The sequence below is a fragment of the Lathamus discolor genome, chromosome 1, assembly GCF_037157495.1.
Source record: "Lathamus discolor isolate bLatDis1 chromosome 1, bLatDis1.hap1, whole genome shotgun sequence".
Classification (NCBI taxonomy): domain Eukaryota; kingdom Metazoa; phylum Chordata; class Aves; order Psittaciformes; family Psittacidae; genus Lathamus; species Lathamus discolor.
This window is the reverse complement of record NC_088884.1, coordinates 134,121,642-134,141,338: the sequence shown is the minus strand read 5'-3', so window position 1 is coordinate 134,141,338 and position 19,697 is coordinate 134,121,642. Positions and strand designations below refer to the sequence as shown.

General features: G+C 38.6%; 1 protein-coding gene across 3 annotated transcripts in view; it reads left to right on the top strand.

Annotated features, from left to right (window-relative positions):
• The first annotated feature begins 1,444 nt into the window (after positions 1-1,444).
• MICU3 (mitochondrial calcium uptake family member 3) overlaps positions 1,445-19,697 on the top strand; it is a 54,068-nt gene continuing 35,815 nt past the window's right edge. The window contains exons 1-4 of one of the 3 annotated variants that reach the window (XM_065696648.1): positions 1,445-1,778; positions 12,342-12,495; positions 16,451-16,482; positions 17,305-17,383. In XM_065696648.1, the coding sequence (XP_065552720.1) occupies positions 1,497-1,778; positions 12,342-12,495; positions 16,451-16,482; positions 17,305-17,383 (547 nt within the window). In that variant the 5' untranslated portion in view covers positions 1,445-1,496. Of the gene's footprint in view, positions 1,779-1,826; positions 1,919-12,341; positions 12,496-16,450; positions 16,483-17,304; positions 17,384-19,697 lie in introns of those variants that run through there. The other 2 variants (XM_065696642.1, XM_065696659.1) reach the window with 2 other exon arrangements.

Here is a 19,697-nt window from a genome sequence, read left to right as displayed (position 1 = left end):
GCCTATCGCCCATCAGCACCAGTCAGGGATAAAAGAACATGATCACCTTTAACAACTGGTCTTTAACTAGCTCTTGGTTATGCTTACGAAACTGCCTGCAGCCAAGAGTGTCAGAGGAGAGGCTGTTGACATGGCAAGTGTCTGTTTTCCTGAAGAGAGGACCTTATAACACAGGAGTATGGAAGGGTAGGACACACCATGGTTTGGGGTCCCTGTGAAATGAACAGCAAACACACCTGAAATAGGGCCAGGAGAATCTCCCTCTTCTGAGAACCTGGGATACAAAGAGAGATATTGGACCTGGGGAAGGCAGCCTACTGGTATTTAGGAAATCAAGTATTTAAATTGGGTGCCAATGCATCAGTGCAGTAAGCAACCAAACAGGAGTGTTATTTAGATCAGTCTTGAGAACGGTGAAGGACAACTCTTTGTTGGCAAGTTGGTTAGCTCCCTGTTTCACATTTAATTTCTAAAAACTGTTACTCATGGGACTAAGTGCCATTTACGGTCACTTTGCAACACAGTTCGAAAATATGCAATAGTCCGCCAGACTGTTTGTCAGCTTTCAGTAAATTTTAAAAGCAAAGATTTAATATGACAAATGCTGTATCACAAGCAATGCTGTTTAATTTCAGTTTATGTGAAAAAATCCTCATGCTTCTTGTTTCAGGTGTATATTGGGCATTCCCCAGGAGTTCTGAAGGCTTTGGAAACACATTGGGTTTTACAGGACTGGTAAGAGTTGCATCAATCTTCGTTCTAGTAATGGTAACTAGCATCATTGGATGCTTCTAAAGCCTTAGCAGTAAACCAGTGACCAATCTTGCTGCTGCAGCCACTTGCGGCCTTCACGGCTGTGAAACCAATGAGGTACCCTTGGAAGCTCTTCCTTTTACGATAGGAGCACTTCCAGGTTATTGCAGATACATTGCAAGGCTGTGTTGGCACACTTTCTTGAGTGCAAGGGTGCTGAAGCAAAGGGTCCGGCTCTGCTACGTTTCTGAGCGCACACAGTCTGCGTAACAAGCTGCAGCGAGGCCCAGCAGTCATGGCAGTTTCCACCACGGGAAGACACCGCCCTTCCTAGGCACTTCGGCTTCAACTGCCCGGACCCAGGTCCACGCCTGCTCTGTTCCCTGGTGTGCAACCGCCCCGTGTCCCACCACCCCGGCTGCAGCCCGCCGCGGGCACGGAACGCCCAGCCGCCTGCTGCCGCCTGTGCCAGAAACCGGGCGAGCCCCTCGGGGGCTCCCGCAGCCACGGCGGGAGCCGGTGCCAGCCTCGCTGGCGGGTGGCGCTGGGGACGCGGGGGTCGCCGTGAGAGCTGCGGGGCCACGGCACCGGGCACGCAGACAGCCGCGGCACAGCGGGGCAGGTGGCGCGGGGCGGGGACTTGAAGGGGCCTCTCGCTTCCCCACCCCTTCCCCGCTTCTCGCGAGGCTTGTGCCGGCACCCCTAGGGGCTCCGTCCGCTGTCGCTGGGGCGGAGCGGCGGCCATGGCCGCCCTGCGCACCCTCCTGCGGTGGCGTCGTCGGTTGGGCCCCGCGCCTGGTGCGCAGCCGGCTCGGCGGCTGTGGGCTGGCGGCGGGGCCGGGACGGCGGGGCTGAAGCGGTGGCGACGGGAGCTGGGCTTGGCGGCGGGGTGTGCTCTCGCCGCGTACATGGGGTACCGGCTATCCGACCGGCACCGGGAGCCCTCCCGGGAGCCGGCCGCCGGCGGGCCGGGCGGACCCCGGGCGCTACTCTCCATCCCCGTGGCTGCCGCTGCCAAGGAGACGGTAGGTGTGTGCGCACGCCGCGCCCCTCACGCCTCACGCACGGCCCAGCGCCTTCGCACTGTGCCGCACTCGGCGGGCAGGCTCGGCTCAGCGCGGCGGGGATGGAGGAACGTCGCTCCCTTCCCCTTCGCTGTGTAAAGGTCCGTGCGAGGCGGTGGCGCAGAGGTGACTGCCGAGTGGGGTCGGCCCGTGGGCTGGGAGGCGAGGCAGGGCCAGCGGTGAGGGCAGGGGCCGGAGCTCCGCGCCTGTCAGTGGGGCGTCGCGGCAGGCAGCCGGCCTTGGCTGCGCTTTAGAGCGTCAGCTGCATGCGTCCTCCACGGCTTTTCGACTCTGGAGCTGTCCTCGGCGAATTTTTCTTCTTTGATAGAAAATAGTGTTTTGCAAATGGAACTGCTGCTGATAGTGCAAAACCTGTCCTCGTCTTCTTTGTATTTAGGACAGTTACCTTCTTACTGTAAAATGTTCTGTAGGGTGAAAGTTCTTGCAGAATTTTACAAGAAGTGATGGTGTATATGCATAGCGATTGGTGATAAATAAGCAGCACTTCAGTTGAACTAATTCAGCAAAATCACCATGGGTAACAAAAAGCAGTTGATGTGAGTCTGGAAAAGAAGTTTCCTGTATTAGGAAACTTCATGACAAAATTTTCTATCTCAAACATTACATTTGAGATAGCTTATACCATTATGCATGGTACACCTGTAGCATGCTGTACATAACGTATGGTGATGATAGTAGTTTCCTCATTAAAAAATTGGGTTCTTTTTAAAATGTCAAGAGCTGTGATTAGGCAGTTTGTCAATATGGCGTCTGCTGAGACTGGAAATCAGTGGTACAAACAGCGTTCTTTCTGTGGATCAAGTCTATCTTATAATATGCTTAGGAAGAGGATCTGTGTCTTTGCAATGGAGGCCTTCGGCTTAACTGTAAATGTTGTTAGCCCTTTTGCCCTGAGTCGTTAGGCAAAAGGCAGATTCTATTAGCAGCATCCTTTATGAAAGGAAGTGGAGCCAGGTGTTTTTTATTATTTGTGTGCTTGTTGTCTTGAGTATGTTACTATGGCACAGAAAACCAAAGGCAAACTCTTCCAGCTTTTCATACTGCCTTGATTTGACAGAACTTTACATTTTTACTTAGATGGTCTTAATTCTTAATTTTCTTTCAAGGGAAATACAGCTGCTACACCCTTGGAAGGGGTGAATTTAGTGTGATGTGTGATTATGAATTTTCACTTCACTATAAAACCACTGAGGTTACAAAGTCAGAATTAAGGTTATATTGGAACAATGTAAAAAAAAGTATAAAATTTGTCTTCTGTGTGTACACAAGACTCTTTCTTCAAGACAATCGCCTTGCTCCTTTGTGAAAAGGCTCTAATTAGTTCGGTTTTCCATTTGCATAGTAAAAAATTTGAAAGATTAACTAGCACTCAGTTTGTGTGGCCAGAGTGTATGCACAGCATGACATCTCAGAATATTAGCTTTATGTTCCATTTTTTACTTTCTGAATGAGGGGTCTCACTGATTTTAAATTTCAGATCTGAGTGCTCAGCATTCCTGAAAAAATGGCCTTTCAATTGAATCCCACCAAAAATGAGGCTCAAATAGTTGTGGAATTTTTGGTCTGAGGTAGTGGGTTGCTTCTGCTTTTTTTATTGTTGACTGTCATGTTGCAGAAGGGCTTATGTGTCAATGGGGAAAGACCATAGTTGGATACCAGATCTAGCTGGTGAGCTACCAAGGATAGTTTGACCATGAGCTCCATCTGTGATCTGTACTCCCAATTATGTTTGCCCTCTAGACCTGTGTTGAGCACCAACTCTTTCATTACAGGTTTCTAAAACACCTCCAGAGGTGTCTTCCGGGGGAAAAAAAAAGGTGCAAATACTGTGTTCAAATTGCGTTGAATGGTACTCTGCAGTGGTTTTGTATTGCAATGTCCTTTATTAGAAGGTTGTATTTATGTTGCTTGAGTGACAGTAACTTTTTAGTTCCTAATTTTAAGTACTGAGCTTACACCTTAATAGTGTTTAACAGCTTAAAAGACATAATGTTTGAGATAGAAAATTTTGTCGTGAAAAGTCGTATAGATTTTATTGGGTTCTGTCAGGTAAGTGTTATGAAGATAAAGGTTGGAGCTCATGGGTTTACTGCAGAGTGTATTTAAAGTAATGGCTGGAGAATGATAACCTGCAGTTTCTGTATAGATGAATTTGAAGGAAATGTGATGCACTTTTTGCTAAGGAGGTTTTTATGGTTCTGTCATCTACTGGCCAGCAGAGAATGATGAGGCTCAAGCATCTTGGGATCCTCTCCAGCTGCTTTTGAAGGTCAAAGACCTTTATCCTTTATTCCTGATGCACAAAGTCTAGCAATGTTTTCTGAGGCTTTCTAGGTTTGTCCTTCCCTCACTTCCCTATTTCTTTAGCTCCCCATTTAATTTCCAGTCTCAGTCTGCTTTTCATGCCACTAAGGCAAATCATCCAATATGGTTTTTTACTCCTCTCATCCAATCCGACTTTTTCTATTTCATCCTAGTATTTCCATGTCTTGGTATAGACATTTACAGCAGCTGGTAGAAGCAGTTACACTGAATGTTTCTGTTGTCCCCACCAGTAAGGTTCTGACGTAGAATGACCATATAGCAGGTGGAAATTTTGGGAGACTTGGCTAACAAATTGAGTATTTTGGGGTGATGGTTTGCATAGGCTCATACCTTAGTTACTTCTTAGCAGAACCACTAGAAAAAAAACCCAGTACTGATGCTAAACCCTTGGAAAACCTGAAATAATTTCCTTTAAAACATGGAATTGCTGGAGATTCATAAAGAATTTACAAATGTCCTAATGCGGGAAAAACAAAATCTATCTCCTCCCATAGTTTTTGGTTCCATTTGAAGAAAATCCATTCTGAAACATTAATTGATGATGGATAATTTAATTTTTAATGGTTATTGAGTAGTAAGTTTTTAACTGCGACAGTATCACAATGTAAAGTATTCAGATATTCAAAGTGTTGAAAAGTATTTAAGATAGCTGTGGCTGTCTCATCCATCTTGTTGGGGTTTAACCCTGGCCAGCAGACGCCACACAGCCCAGAACGCTGCTTGCTCACCCCCGCTGCTCCCCTGTGGGGTGGGGGAGAGAATTAGAAGGGTGAAAGTTAGAAAAGTCGTGGGTTGAGATAAAGAAGACATTTTAACAGGTAAAGCAAAAGCTATGCACACAAGCAAAGCAAACCAAGGAATTCATTCACCATTTCCCATTAGCAGGCAGGCGTTCAGCCATCTCCAGGGAAGCAGGGATCCGTCACATATAACAGTTACCTGGGGAGACAAATGGAAAGATAAATGCCTTCACCCTGAATGTTGTCCCCTTCCCTGTCCTTCTTCCCAATTTTTTTTTTTTTTTTACTGAGCATGATACTGTGTATTATGGAATGTCCCTTTGTCAGCTGGAGTCAGCTGTTCCAGGTGTGTCCCCTCACAACTTCTTGGAAGCTAGGATATGTGTCACCAACATGGGGTTAGTGGTGTGGCAGACATTTCAAACAGGCCAATCTCATGTGGTCAGTACAAAAAAATACTTGCTTGACTAAGCATATCACTAGAGGTGTTTTGGTAGAGAGTAAGATTTGTTACAGGACCAACATGAAGCTAAGCTCCCTACGGGATTCCCTTTTCCCAGACCCTTTCTGAGAATGACTGCAGTCTTGAGGACCAGGGGTTTATTTGTGATTACCTGGAGCAAAATCTTAGACACAGTAATAAAGCAACAATTTTAATTCCAGCATAATAAAGCAACAGTTTTAATTCCAGCGTTGCCACTGCATGACATTTCAGAACCAAAGTAAAATTCTGCGCTTAGAGCTGCTGGTTTCATATCTGAAGGTTTTGGTCCAGAGTGGGAAAGCTCCGCTAACAGACAGTTTCTTTAAAGTCTAGGAGATGCTTGTGCAGAGTAGGAAACTCTTTGTAAAAAATATTACTTTGATACAGGTTCTGTGTGCTGACAACTGAGAACAGTATTGGCTCAAGAAGAACCTTGATTCAGTATACTGCTTATGAAGTATTTACCTTGTTGGAATAGCTGAGGGTTTTTTTCCAGAGAAAAAAATTACAATTTTAGAAAAACTTAATCCGATCTCAGAATTCCTCAGAGTAGTTAATATTTGTCTTACAGTTCCTGGCTTCTGTGCTCCTCATTTTCAAAAATACAGTGAATTTGTAAAGCTTATTAAAATGGTCTTGAAAATACCAATGATGTCTCTTTGCACTCCAAAGAGATCTTTTCTGTAATCATGTTGTCACTGTGTAAAGGTAGTGAACTCCAGGTCTCTCTGTTTTTACGGAATACTCTGAGAATCACATCTTTCAGAGGTGATTTAGGAATTAAAAGGTGGGCAGGGAATGGCAGACACAGAATGTGTACTTTATCATATTTCTTGAAGGCACACTGATTTCCAAGAGAAGGAAGCTACATACTTCAGATGTTTCCAGAGGTTTTTTTTTTCTAGTACCTCAGCAGTACTGTCAAACTCTCTGTCTGTGAAAATACTCAAAAGGTCAAGTTTATTTGTAGCAGCACATTTCTAAGTGGATTACATAATGTATTTCCATCTGTATAATGAAGAACAAAATTTAACTCCAAAAAGTAAGGCAGAGGCAGAGTCCCCTAAGGAGGAGACTCCTGCATGCTGAAAGAGGATGCTGTTCCAAGAGGCGCATAAAGCATCACTTTTACAAGAACCACTTGTAGCTAACCTTTTTTCATAAGCATGGTGCATTTCATGTCATAGATCAAGTGGCAAATGTAGGAAGATGATTTGCTCTTTGGCTGATGACATCTGAAACTTCACGGTCATCACCCTGAGAAGGATACTGTGCCAGGCAGCTCTAGTGAGCGATATGCTGATGGAAAAGGAACATTTACCTCTCAGCATTGATTCTGTGGTTCCTCGGGATGCTAAAAAAGGATGAGACGTGTTTGGGACAGACAGCTCCAGCTACTACTGTGTGTTAGTCTTACAAGCAGTGAAGCATATGGCAATGTATAGCAGCATATACACAGTGACTAAAGCTTCTTGAAGAGCTGTTAAGAGATTAAGTAATTTCCATATGAAATTAATGTAAGAAGGACTGTTGGAGAATATTTTATCATAATACTTATTTTGGAAGATTTCTGGAATGGCTGTGCTTACAGCTAAACATTGTTACCCCAAGGATTTCCTGTAACAGTATTTTATTTGAACAGGGCCCTTTTTACAGCATTTTAAGCACATTCCAGCTTCCTATGCTTGTAAATATTTTAATATAATAATGGCCTTATCTCAGTGAAGCGGGATCAACTGACACAGAATTGTTGGCTGCACTGCATCTAAGTAGTCTGCTAGAAATATAACTTCAGTAAGCATCAAAACAGTTTTGTCTACTTGGGATTTTCCCACACTGGGAACTTGACGTTTAACCTTTTGGCCACCCAGCATGAAAACAAAATGTGCTACTTTTATCTACATGGGAGCATATTAAATAAGCCTCAAGTCAAATCTAAACGAAGGAAGTAAGGAAAAGCATTGCTTTGAAAACCTTTTTATTTTAATAGTTTGCACAGATTCTCATTGATGGAAGACAGATTACTTTGCAAGCAAAAATTCAAAGAAACTCACTTGAAATAAATTAAAGATTAAACTACTGTAACAGAACATTTATTTGACTGCAAGCAAAAGGTACTTTTAGTAGTAAATGTTGGCTTCTTTAGCTAAAATAGTCTTACCTTTATCTCAGTTGGAAAAAGCCATAGAACACAGATTCAGCTTGGAACTCTGCAAAGTTGTGGGACTTCATGTGGTACTCTTGGAGCTTTTTGCCTTGCGTGCACATGCCACATATATATATATTTTTTTACCTATTTGTTTTGTAAAATACATTGCATTATTTGTAGACATTCTGAGAACCTGGGAGCTGGGAGTATTGTTCTGGGTTTTGCAGATTACTTCTGCAGAGCTTTATAACCTTGTAGGCATGAGTTTTTCTGCCCGTTTACCTGACATTTGAGCTTGTTTCTATGGGAAAGCCAGATTTAATCCATTTTAGAAAGTGGTTTGAAATGTCAGCTCTGTGAAAATTATATATGTGTATATACATTTCTGTGTTAGGGGGATAGCAAGAAAATAGCCAAAGATATTTTTTTTCTCTTCAGCTGATTTAATCTGTGCTGAGAAGAGTCACGCAGTCTCTGTTCTTAGTTTTGCAGAAGGCAGATGGAAGCCAAGACCGTGCGTAACATCACCCCACAAAGGTGCTGTATTGGCTTAGCACTCCTTCTGCAAGATATGGCACAGGAGGACAGGAGGTAGGAAGTGAAATACGGAGCAACAACGTACCAGAGTTTGAGGGAGGAAGGGCAGAAGGATGATAACCAGGAGTTTTCTGATTACAACTCTTAATGCTGAAGAGTTTTTTGAGAATAGGGAAAAGATGATATATTGTTCTTGAGAGCTAATGAGCTTGCCTCTTTTTATTTACTTCATGAGTTGTGAAACTAGGACAGAAATTCTGGCTACTAGCTAGGTTCTTGGTTTCAGCTGTGGCGCTTTTGTTTTCCTGATAGTTCCCATAACAAAAGTGGGTTGGTGTAGATGTGCAGATAAAGCAAAGCTAACCTGCTACACCTAAAATGAAGACAATAGTGCTGTTGGGAGATTCGTGACATGCTGCTTGAAGGAAATGGCAGTGTCCAGTTTTTAAAAGGCAGAGAACCATAACATAATATGATACAAGATCATAGTAATTAGTAAGTGGGGTTGCCAAGAAGGTTAGTAAATAGAGCATAAAAGAAAAAAATCTCCCCTCCTTTTTTTGTCAAAGAGATGTACTTTCATGAAAGTTTTTGAAGATTGCTGATAATTACAGAGAGATTTAGTCTGGATAAGCTCTTGAAACTTCAAATAGAAATTGGAATCTTACTGAATCTTGCTCATTCTTTCACCTGAGGTATTGAACATCTACTTTCTGTGTCTTGTTCATGTGTCTGTTGGATTCGATACTAATGCTAATAGTATCAAATAATAATAATACTAAATACAATAAGATTGCCTAACCTGGGCATAAATATGAAATAGATAAATTTAGAGCAATTGCTGTCACTAAGATTCTCAGCATTAGTCACTGCTACTGGATTATGATCTGCTAATGTTGGGGAAAACACGGACATTTCATATTTAAATGCATGCCTGAAGAGGTGCAAATTGAGCCTATACTTTAGAATGAGTTGGCCTTTAATTTAGCATATTGATTATTTCCTTATAATTGCAGCTTTTATGCAAGAGAAGGTTGCTGTATCATACATAAACTGTTAAGCAGTAATAGAAAAATGACAGCTATAAACAAGAAACTTGGACAAAAAATAGTAGTATTCCCAGCGATGGTTTTATTTGTCAGTTTGCCAAGTTATGTTCTTGCAGTCTTCTGCAGCCAAACCTTGTTTTTTATTTGGACACTTAATGTGTGGATGAGTGTACACTTAACTGTACACGTTAAGCCCTGTGTACATTTGTTTGAATTCATGTTGGAGCAGTAGCAGAAACAACTTGGTTTGGTTCTTTCAGATACAAGCACAGTTCAAAATAAAGGGGTAGTTTTATTCCTTGGAATAAAATTGTCCTTGAGCTTGCAGTTTTCCCAGAGCTTGCTGCTGGAACAGGTGATAGCTTCTTTGCATAAGCTGCAAATTTCCATGGCCTAGGTTTTGAAACAGCTGTTGTGGAGTAGATCCAGGCATTTATCTGGCTAAAAATTACATCACCAAAACAAAAGTTCTCAGTCAGATCAATTCCCTTATCCAATTTGACACGTGGAAAAATGAATATAAAGTGTCAGAGTAAGAGCATGCAGGGTGTTGAGCTCTTTTCGGTGGTAGGCTGCATTCTTATCAGTTTACAATGACTTTGAACCCGAGTGTGGAAAGCAGGCATTGCTATATACTCAGAGTGAAACTGTAGATTGGCTAAAATGAGGCAGAAATTAAGGTTTTGCAGACCTGAGTAGTTACATGAGTTAAGTTTAAGAGTGTCTTGAAAATTCCTTGTTTGCAGAATGTTATTTTATATTTATAGTAGCATAGAGTACTTTAGATAATGTTGAAATATGTGTCTGAGAATTTAGCAAATGCTTTTCGAAGTGTCTCAAGCAAAATATTAAGCAGTAGTATCTGAGAAAGTGTGAATTTCTTGAGAGAGCAAAGAATCTCAACATGCTTTCCAAATACTAACAGTGATCAAAACTAAGGTGATATTTCTTGAGTGGTACATTATCTACAGATTTTCCTGATTATGTATGATTGATTATGAATGATTACTATTGATTACACCTACTGTATGTGTAATATGGCCTTGAAGCAGTTTCTTTTCTGAAAATTGACTTTGCAGAAATACAGCTTTATTACTCATGATTACAACCTGCATGTGTTAAAAAGCATGTTTCTAGTACTGATAAAATAACATGTATCAAAAATAAGATAGATTATTAAACTTCAAATACAGGGATAATCAGTTAATGTCACTACAAGCTCTGTCAAAACAATTGAGTCGTGTAAATCCCACATGAAGGCATAGCTTGAATGCCGCTGGACTGCTGAAGGATCAGTAAGGCCATAACATTCAAGCAGTCAGATAGGACAGAAATGTTTTGGCTTGCACATGAGTATGTCAGAAGAGAATTCAGGTTTTTTTCTGTTTATCTAAAGTAAGTTTGTTGGTCTAGCTGTTAGATTTATTTTTTTTTTTCCTCCCCGTATTTAATTTGGTGATCATTTGAAAATTCTAAACACCACAAAGACCAGGCTTAAAGCTGCTTCTCGGGCAGAAATGCAGTGTATTTATATGTAAAGTAGTGTTCTGAAAATTAGATGATTGTATAAGCATTTCTGTTTCTTTCCATGATGGACTTTTCCATTGAAATGAAACATTTTCACACATGTACACACCTACTAAAAGGAATGATTTCAGAAAGACTAGGGACAATCCAGAAGGAGAAGTACACAGTCAGTAGTCTCTTTTTCCTTTTAGAAGGTTGTTTAAAATCTAAACTATTGCAATACTGAGACTCCCATATATAAATTCAAGAAATTGTGAGTCTTCTGTTACAGTGTGTTTATATATACATGATTTTTGTGTGTTCTTTTCTGAATAGAAATCGTTTGACTTCCTTCAAAAGCACTTTTGATCGATTTTACACACATCATTTAATTTCCTAGTTACAACTGAAGCCATAAAAATTTGTTTTGCTGCCATAATCTTACTAATGTGAATGAAACCTGTTCTTAGAAGGGTTTTGGAAAACCAGTTTCCATTTGTAGTTGAGGACTCATGTCTTAGTGTACAGAATTGCAGGCATCTCCCAACTTATCTTTGTGTTTATATGCCTCTCTGAAAAACAAAATTTACCTGTTTTATTAGTTGTTAAAAGAAAACATGAACATTAGTTAAATCAAGCGCTGCTGATTGCATTTTCTTAGTTTGACACCTGAAGAATTTCAGGGATTCTGTATGAAATGACAGGAACAGTGAGAACAGTGGCAGCTTGGGGTATTTCATAGGTAAGATGAAATTCCTGTTTTAGCATACTGGGAGGAGTTAGCTATGTCATCGTTTTACCTTTTATAAAACAGTTTGTGAAAGATTTATACTTTTCATTTCTGAAAAAAACTTCAAGATACTTACATTTTCTTCAGGATGCTGATTCCACGGAGTAGGTTGCCTTGTTATGGGCTAAGAGAGGTTTTGCATAGTGGTAACGTATTTTCTGTTATAAGGTTGGACAGTGTAACACAAAGATGTAATAATTTAGAACACTTACAGTTTTGTACTACTAAGTTTACATGTAAATCAGCTGGATGGTAAACATACCAGAGACTCCTGACATCTATAAACTCTCATGAGGTGTGAAATTGCTGCCATATGGTACTTCTGCAACTCTGGAGAAGTAATTGTGCTTTTCTTTTCTTCTGTCCCCAAGTATGGTAGCTTTAATTGCACTGGACTCTTGATACAGTTGTATTCATAGAAGATTTACATTAGGGTATATTATGAGGTGTCTTGCTTACTCTTGTCAACAGCTGTGCTCTATACTAAGAAGCAATATAAAAAAATGTTATTTCATTCTCTTCTGGAAATGTTGGAGAACTAAATAATTTTAGCAGAGTTGTTTAAAGTTTTACTGCCTAAGTTACGTGGATTTCCTTGAGTCAAAGTTGCCCCTTCTTCTATGATTCAAGAGCCTAAGTTCTCTCATTTTCTTCTTCCTTTGTAATTTTTTCTGAGCTTGGGTAGTGTCAGCAATTTGGGTAGTGTCAGCCTAAAGATTGATTGCTAAAATTCTAGAAGACTGAAAATGAAATCAGTGAAATCCTGATTGTATTTTCAGCTCTCACCATACAAAAGTATTTGGATGAATGGAACTTATGAATTATCACCCTTATATTTACAGTTTCTTTATGGTGAATGGCAGTGGAAATTGTAAAACAAAACTTTTTTTGCACATTAAAATTGTTTCCTTCTTTGTTTCAAGGTTACAGAAAACAGGTCAGACCTTGAAGATTTGGAGCTTTATGCAACTCCTCGGGAGCAACGGTTTCGCAGGTTTGCCAGTTTAGAATTTGAAGGACAGCTGTATATGACCCCATACGACTTCATTCAGGCTGTCACAAGTGATGAGCCCAAACGTAAGCAGGAATTTTATATTGATTAAATTGCTTGGGAAAATGCCAGTGGTGTCTGTTATTTTTTCATTTGCTTTTGATTACTACTTCTGTTTCTGATTGTGGTAAAAAGGTACTGCGTCTTCCAGAATTTTTTTTTTAATAGTATCCCCAAGTGCATGCAGTCAGTATCCTGATTATTACTAGATTGTGAACATCTGTATACTTGTCATTATTTAAATGTTCTTGTCTTAGAGGTCAACAGGTGTGAAAGACAAGAAGTTCATTTGTACTATTTGCACTGACACAGTTACTGTTACTTTTTTTTTTTCTTTTTCCTGAGCAGGTCAGTATAGGTGTAAAACTCTTCCTCCTCCTCTTTGTAGTTTCTGTGTAAATAGGCAAGATATGAGTGTCCTAAATAATTTAGGATAATTTTATTTTGCAATTTTTGCCATCTTAAATTGTTATCTGCTATCATGTTGGGATTTTTTTGCCCTACAGAGATTTTACAACCATATCACATCTTTCTAAATAACATGCTTTGACTAAAAGTTTCAGTCCCCCAGGGGATCCACTTTCTATGCTTAGAAGTTGCCAGACTTAAGCACTATGTGTTAATTAAATTAATGAAAAATAAACTATCAACTTTAATTCACTTATTGTAAAATGTTTGCTTTAAGTATCAAAGGATAACTAAATAGTAAGGTGATCTATTTCTGATCTAGTTTGATTTCCTGGCCCTCAGGCTTGCAGTGCATTGGTAGCAGCACACAACTTCTGGGGCAAGTGAGTATCTTTGCTCAGGTGTGACATGTATAATAACTCACCTTAAGTCTTTCTTCCTAAAGTCTATACCACAAAGCTAGTATAGAGAACAGTCAAAAGCAGCTAAAACAGTCAACGGAGAGCTTAAAGCTCTGCACAGATGTTAGATTTTTCCCCTTTGTTCTCTTAACAGTAACAAAACAAGAGGAAAGAATTCAGCCATGGCACATCAGTCGTCAAAACTTCTGTAACTTTTGAATAAAGATATAATCTCATTGTAACAATAAAGACAGAAGCTTAGATGGTGAAAACTTGGAAAACTTTGAAACTCTTTACCAGAAAGCAGGTCTTCATTCTCTTTTTTTAGCTCTGCAGTTAAATGAGAGGAAGCAGATTCCTTATCACAGAAGTTAATACAAATACATATCAGCATTTTACATCTACTTCCTCTGCCCAGATGTCCAAGTCTTCCTTTTTCTGTTACTATGGAGTTGAGTTCCACCACATATGGTCATGAAGCATTTGTGCCATATACTGGACATAAGTTAAACAGTTTAACTCAATTTAATGACAGTTTGATTGGCTCGAACACACTGTATATATGATTTGCTATTAAGATTTTTCCATGCTAAAGAAAATTATGTTTCCTGCTCTCTGACAGCGGGTATTCAGATTTAAAAACAAACCAAACCAAAAAACGTTAAACTCACAAGGACATTCTGTTCCCCTCATTCCAAAAGTGAAGAAATCTGGAGTTGAACAGTTAGGCAGCCTTCTGAGTGTGGCAAATCTTTTATGTACCAAAATCCTTCCTGTGCATACAGTTAGTCTTTGAGACTGAAATCAAAACTATCCTGTATGTCCTTTAGTTTTATAGACTAGTATCAGAGATTACATGACTGAGATAGTTATTTTGAGGGATAGTGTAAGAGGCTGTAACTAAGTAGAAGTGGATGACTTCATTATAGTTGAAGTCATATTGTGTGGGACATTTGGAAGAAGGCTGACAAGTAGGAAATAATAGATGAAGTAGATGACCTGCAGATTACCAGTTCGAGCTTTTGATCTCCGGCTATGTTAATTTTAACCTTCGTACTGCAGCTTTGCCAAAGTACCGCTTTGTCTGTTTTGGGCAAGCCTTAATTTTCTGCCTTGCTCTGTTGCAAGTAGTAAGTTTAAGGAAGGTATTTTTCTGAATAAAATAATTCATTCTAAACATCTTATTTTGTATTTTTGGATCATTTTGTAAATAAGCTGCAAGTTATAAATAATGGAGTCCATTCAGGCTGACACAGTAGAGCATCTATATTTTGCAGGGGAAAAAAAAAAAAAACAAAAAACATTCACCTGGGTTTTTTTGTGGATGAAGACTAGAAAGGTCTTGAGTTTTGTCAAAAAGCAAAAATGCCCTTTGAAGAGTAATAATAGTAGCTCTTTATGTCTACTTTTTAGAAAAGCTAATAATACTAGACCTGAATGAGATTTGTGATGGAGTGAATGCGTCTACTGTGGTTGATTTACTTTGGAAATCTTGTAAACCCTACAAAAGTCAAGAGGGTGTTCACTTCCTTTTTTGATTAAACACTAATACCGTAAGAGTATGTTTTCTTTTATAAAACATAACTTTTGACTACAGATGGTTATTATAAAAAGAGATATATGATAAATGCTGTAATTGCTAATGATTTTTTAGTGCAGGCTTTCATTTGGGAAAATCTAACAGTTTTAGCAGTCATGCTTGATACATTTTTATCGTCTGTGTATATGTTTATATATTTAGAAAGCCAGTTAAGAGAAGAGGAAATATATTTTGTTTCCTTTAGCTCCAACTATAGTACTTTAGAGTAATTCTGAGCTGTAAGATAAATTTTCACTTGCTTGTCCAGAAAGAAAATCTATATATCATGTATGAGACTGGGAAATTATCTGATTGGAAAGTTAGATATATTTATTCTGCAAGTTTTTTATGGTAGGCATAAACATTTATCAATTTATATGGCAAATGAGGTTGTTGGGGAGGTGGGCGAAGTATTTAGTATTTTGAAACAAGACTTTAATTGATGTTAAAAAATTGAACTGAAAACTACATGAAAATCTGCTAGCTCATGTTATAATGTTCCTTGATGTAATTTCACCATAGTTAGAGTGGGATTTGTGGACAGTCTTGGTGCTAACCTTTACCAAGATGTAAGGCTAAAATTTCAGTAAGTTTCTAACCATGAACTAATGATAGACTATAGTGAGTAGCTTCTGTATTGTGGTAGTTACTTCATGGAGCATGGAGTTCATCATAAGGAAGGGATTTCTAATGCCAGAGCGGTTTGCTCTAGAAAATGAGCCTTTACCAACCAAAAAGTTATGGATTTGACCACACACTGTGCTACTTTTTGTACCTTTGTGAATTCTGATATTCATAGTGCTTTATCTTAATATTGAACCTGTGTATGTTTCTCTTGAGTGTGACAATGAACCTCTTGGATACTTGTAGACAACCATTGTCAGATGCAAGTATCTTTGCTCCTGGAGTCTGTCATGTAAGGCATTATGAAAAAAGCATATACTCAGTCTTACTCATCAGTTTTCAGTGTTAACAAGCAGTTCCAGTTCTGAACTGGGGGCCCCCTTCAGCTCCTCTGTTAAGACTACTAACAAAACATTGAGCCTGACAGAGGCTAGAAGAGGAAGCATGGATCTGAGTTATTAGAAATGGCCAAAGGGAGTCTTGGCATCTGCTGTAGTTTCCAAGACTTTCTTTCTGTATTTGTTTTAAAAGGTATGAGTAATCCCTGAAGCAAGAGGCAGAATCCAGGTCTCCCTACAATCTGCTGTGTAATAATGCTGCTACTGCTGCTACTAAATAATAATTTCATAATATTGATAACACTGGTTAACATGAATGCCTTGTATTTCCTGTTTAATCTTTTAATGGTGTATTTTGGAGGTAGAAAGTATCTTTTCTCACTGAACCAGAGTTGGATTAAAAACTATACATCTGAATTGGTTCTTTAAAGTTAGGAGTTTATTATGTATTAAACTAATTATTTCTTAAATACAAAAGAGGATATTTTGGAATGAGGTCAAGTATTATCCTCATGCAGTAGGGAATATAGCTCTTTGGCTGGAAAACACAGTATAGGTGAAGTCCAATTTTTATGGCACCACACTGGCATAACTAAATTCTGTGCATTCATAACTTTGTCTTTTGTTGCAGGTACTAAAAAGTGGCGATCCCTTTCAAAGCAGGTGGGAAATAATTCCTGTGCTGTCTTAAAACCGTAGATTTCTATACAGATACTCTCTTTCATGCAGTAAATTTAGAGTCACAGGAGAAATAAGGGACTCTTAATATTTATTCTTTTTAAGGGAGAAAGAGACTTTAATTTCTGAATTTTTGTCACTTCAGACTCAGCTGAGTGCAGAATCTCAGATACTTTATCAGCTGTGCCTGTTGTAGTTGATTTACTGACTTTCTCAAGCCTCTGTCAGTTCCTTCCTCAGCCTACATCTGACTTGAGTTTCTTTAGTGTTACAAGTGTAACAGGTGTATGAAAAACTGCTAAGTGCCTCTTATGTTTTTCTTGGTTTTTTTTTTTTTTTTTACATTTGTGCAACTGCAAAAAGACTGTCATTATCCCTGTATTTTAAGTAAAGTACATTCATATTCATGGATGAAGTTTGCTTTAGTTCAGGTTGAGTATTTTAAAAGAACAGTTGCTTGGAACTTGTATGAAAACCTTACTGAAATCCAGGGGGACTTATCCTTGGCTTCAGTGAATATGAGCAGTGGTGAGTAATTTCAGCAGCAAATCCGTTACATGTCTCTCTCCAATTCTGCAAACAGTATTTATGTGGATGAATATTTCTTGTAAGAATCATGTGTGCAAAATTTATGTATGTGCTTGAGTACTTCCAGAGTCATTGTGGTAAACTGAAGTTAAATTAACTGGCAGATTTGCATGCAGTTCCTTGTCTTTTATATTGATTCGTAATATTTGCTCATAATTTGTTAACTATTTCATCAAATATTTAAATGTGTACTTTTATCTTTTTTAAATCTTCTTTTAGGAGCTGAATCAGATCCTCATGGAAACACCACCAGTTTGGAAAGGATCATCCAAACTTTTTCGTAACCTTAATGAGAAAGGTAAGGGATAGTAGTTTATTTTCCTGAACCAAATTATCACTTGTATTAATTTATTGTGGCTGAAGTGATATTATAATTTGAGTCACATCTTCAACAAGATAGAAAGCATTTGTTGCTTTCCACATTTTACAGCATGGAAAAGTGTTCTTTAGTCTCTATAATGTTTTAATCATTCCATCTTTCAGCTAGGCTCTTCAAGTGAATTGGTATTGTAGAGTTTGTTAAACTGACGTTTGAATGTTTCAGATTCAGTTCATTGTAACAAAGAATGATCTATAGACCATAGGTAAAATATTCTAATAAAGGCACTATCTCTTTACTTTTTTTAATAGGCTCGGTGATGTGTGATTATTTTTAAAGACAGTAATGATATCTTCTATCACTAAATAAGCATTTTCTTCACAAAGAGACAGTTTCAGAAATGCTATATATCCCTTCAAATTCTGCAGATAAGGATTTTGATAGCTTTTAAAGCACACATTATTGGTAAATGAAGAGCCAAGAGCCACTTCTGGTCTCTTTTTTTTTTTTTTTTTTTACGATGGCTTGCATGCAGACATTTGAAAGCTATTTGTGCTACATAATCCACGTATTCCTTTGCTTATATTCAGAATGGGAAAGGTCTGGTGGAGCATTTAAAAATATTTTAAAAAGCAGCCGCAAGTGATTGCTATGAAATAAAGATGGTTTAGGAATGTTTAAAATAAGCATGCCAGAAACAAAATTCCAAGTTTTTGTGTGTAATTGATGGATCTATTTTAAGTGTAGCTCAAATTTGCTAACGAAGTAAGTATGCACGTCAGAGGAGGATCTCAAGTTTGAATCTAGTGCATGGAGGTGCTTTTTTTTTTTTCCTCTGAGTCTGCAGCTGGAACTCCAGAGATGCAGAATCTGGCACATCATTGCACTGTATTTTCTTGTTATTTCCTTGCTCTAGGCTGCTTTCTATGTAGTCAGAACAGCTGACTTCTGAAATATTAGTTACGTAAAAATTCAGCTTCAGAATCTGTTACATCAGTATGTTATCAGTGAAAAAGAAACAACCCTGTATGTGCTTCGTAAGTATGTAATAAAATGTCTGCAGTGTGCAGTCTTAATTCAACAATATCTTACTTCAGTTTTCTGCCAGTGAAATTCTACAGAAGTTTGTGGAATCAGAGGACACAAAAGTGGCTTTGTAATCTGGTAAAATTAGTAATAAGCTTTAGCAGTTCCATAGCTTTTCAACATCCTTTATAAAAAGTGAGTTCTATTATCCCTGTGTATAGTTAATAGAAGAAAAGATGATGGGTCTTATGACTGACAAGTTCATTCAGTAAGCTAGTGAAAGGAATGGGGATAGAATTCAGGTCTCCTTAATCCTTAATTAGTGAGGGGTTTTTTATGTATTAGTTTATTAATTTTCTTTAAAATGTGCACATTTTAATATGAAGAAAGTAGCAAAAGCCTATGTCCATTTATTTTGCTGTAGTTTGATTTAAATCAGATGAGCCACATAGATTTATGCAGTTGTTAAGTTTTATTTTTATGCTTTATTCTAGAGTGACCTCCCTCTCTTCTTTTTTAGTGTAAGTTTTTTTTTTCATTCAGTGTCATTTCAGAATCTTTCTCCCTCACAGCAATCAACCAGAACTATCTGCAGCCACAATATACCAGTACAAACAAAAGAAGAGAGTGCTTTCAAGACCTTTTATATTGCTTTCTCAGTAGTACCAGTGAGGGACTGCTTAACACGCACACTTTCTTCCTCTGTTTTACAACAAAGAAGGTGTCATCAAACAAACAAAAATACATATTTACATGTATTGACTGGCTATTAAAAAACTCTTTACATCACTGGATGAGAACCTTTGAGATACCTGATTTCTTGATAGCTGCTTGTCCAAACAGATTCAAGCAGAGCTTTGAAAACTGATTTCTGCAAGCAGCTGTATAAAATTAAGAAGAGAAAGCATAGAACATGTCTACTTAAATGCCTGCATTTAATCTTTGCTAACCTTCAGTGTGGAGCTGAGGAAAAAAATAGGTGGTATTAACAATAATTAATAGCCTTCCTAACTAGATCTACTCACAGTACTATAATCTTGATTTTTGACTACTTAAATTTGCTCTTTGATCAAAAGGTGGGAAAAATTTTATTTTTTTTATGAATGGAGTGGTAGTTGGATGGGCAGTGTTTCAGCTAGTAAAGGTTGAGGGTTTAAGATCTGTCTGGTTGGGTATTTTTTCTTTTGTGTCTGAGGATAGGCAACCTGATTCTCTTGAAGGTCCTCCTCTTTCAGGACAGTCGCTTTTGGGGAGGAGTATTGAAGTA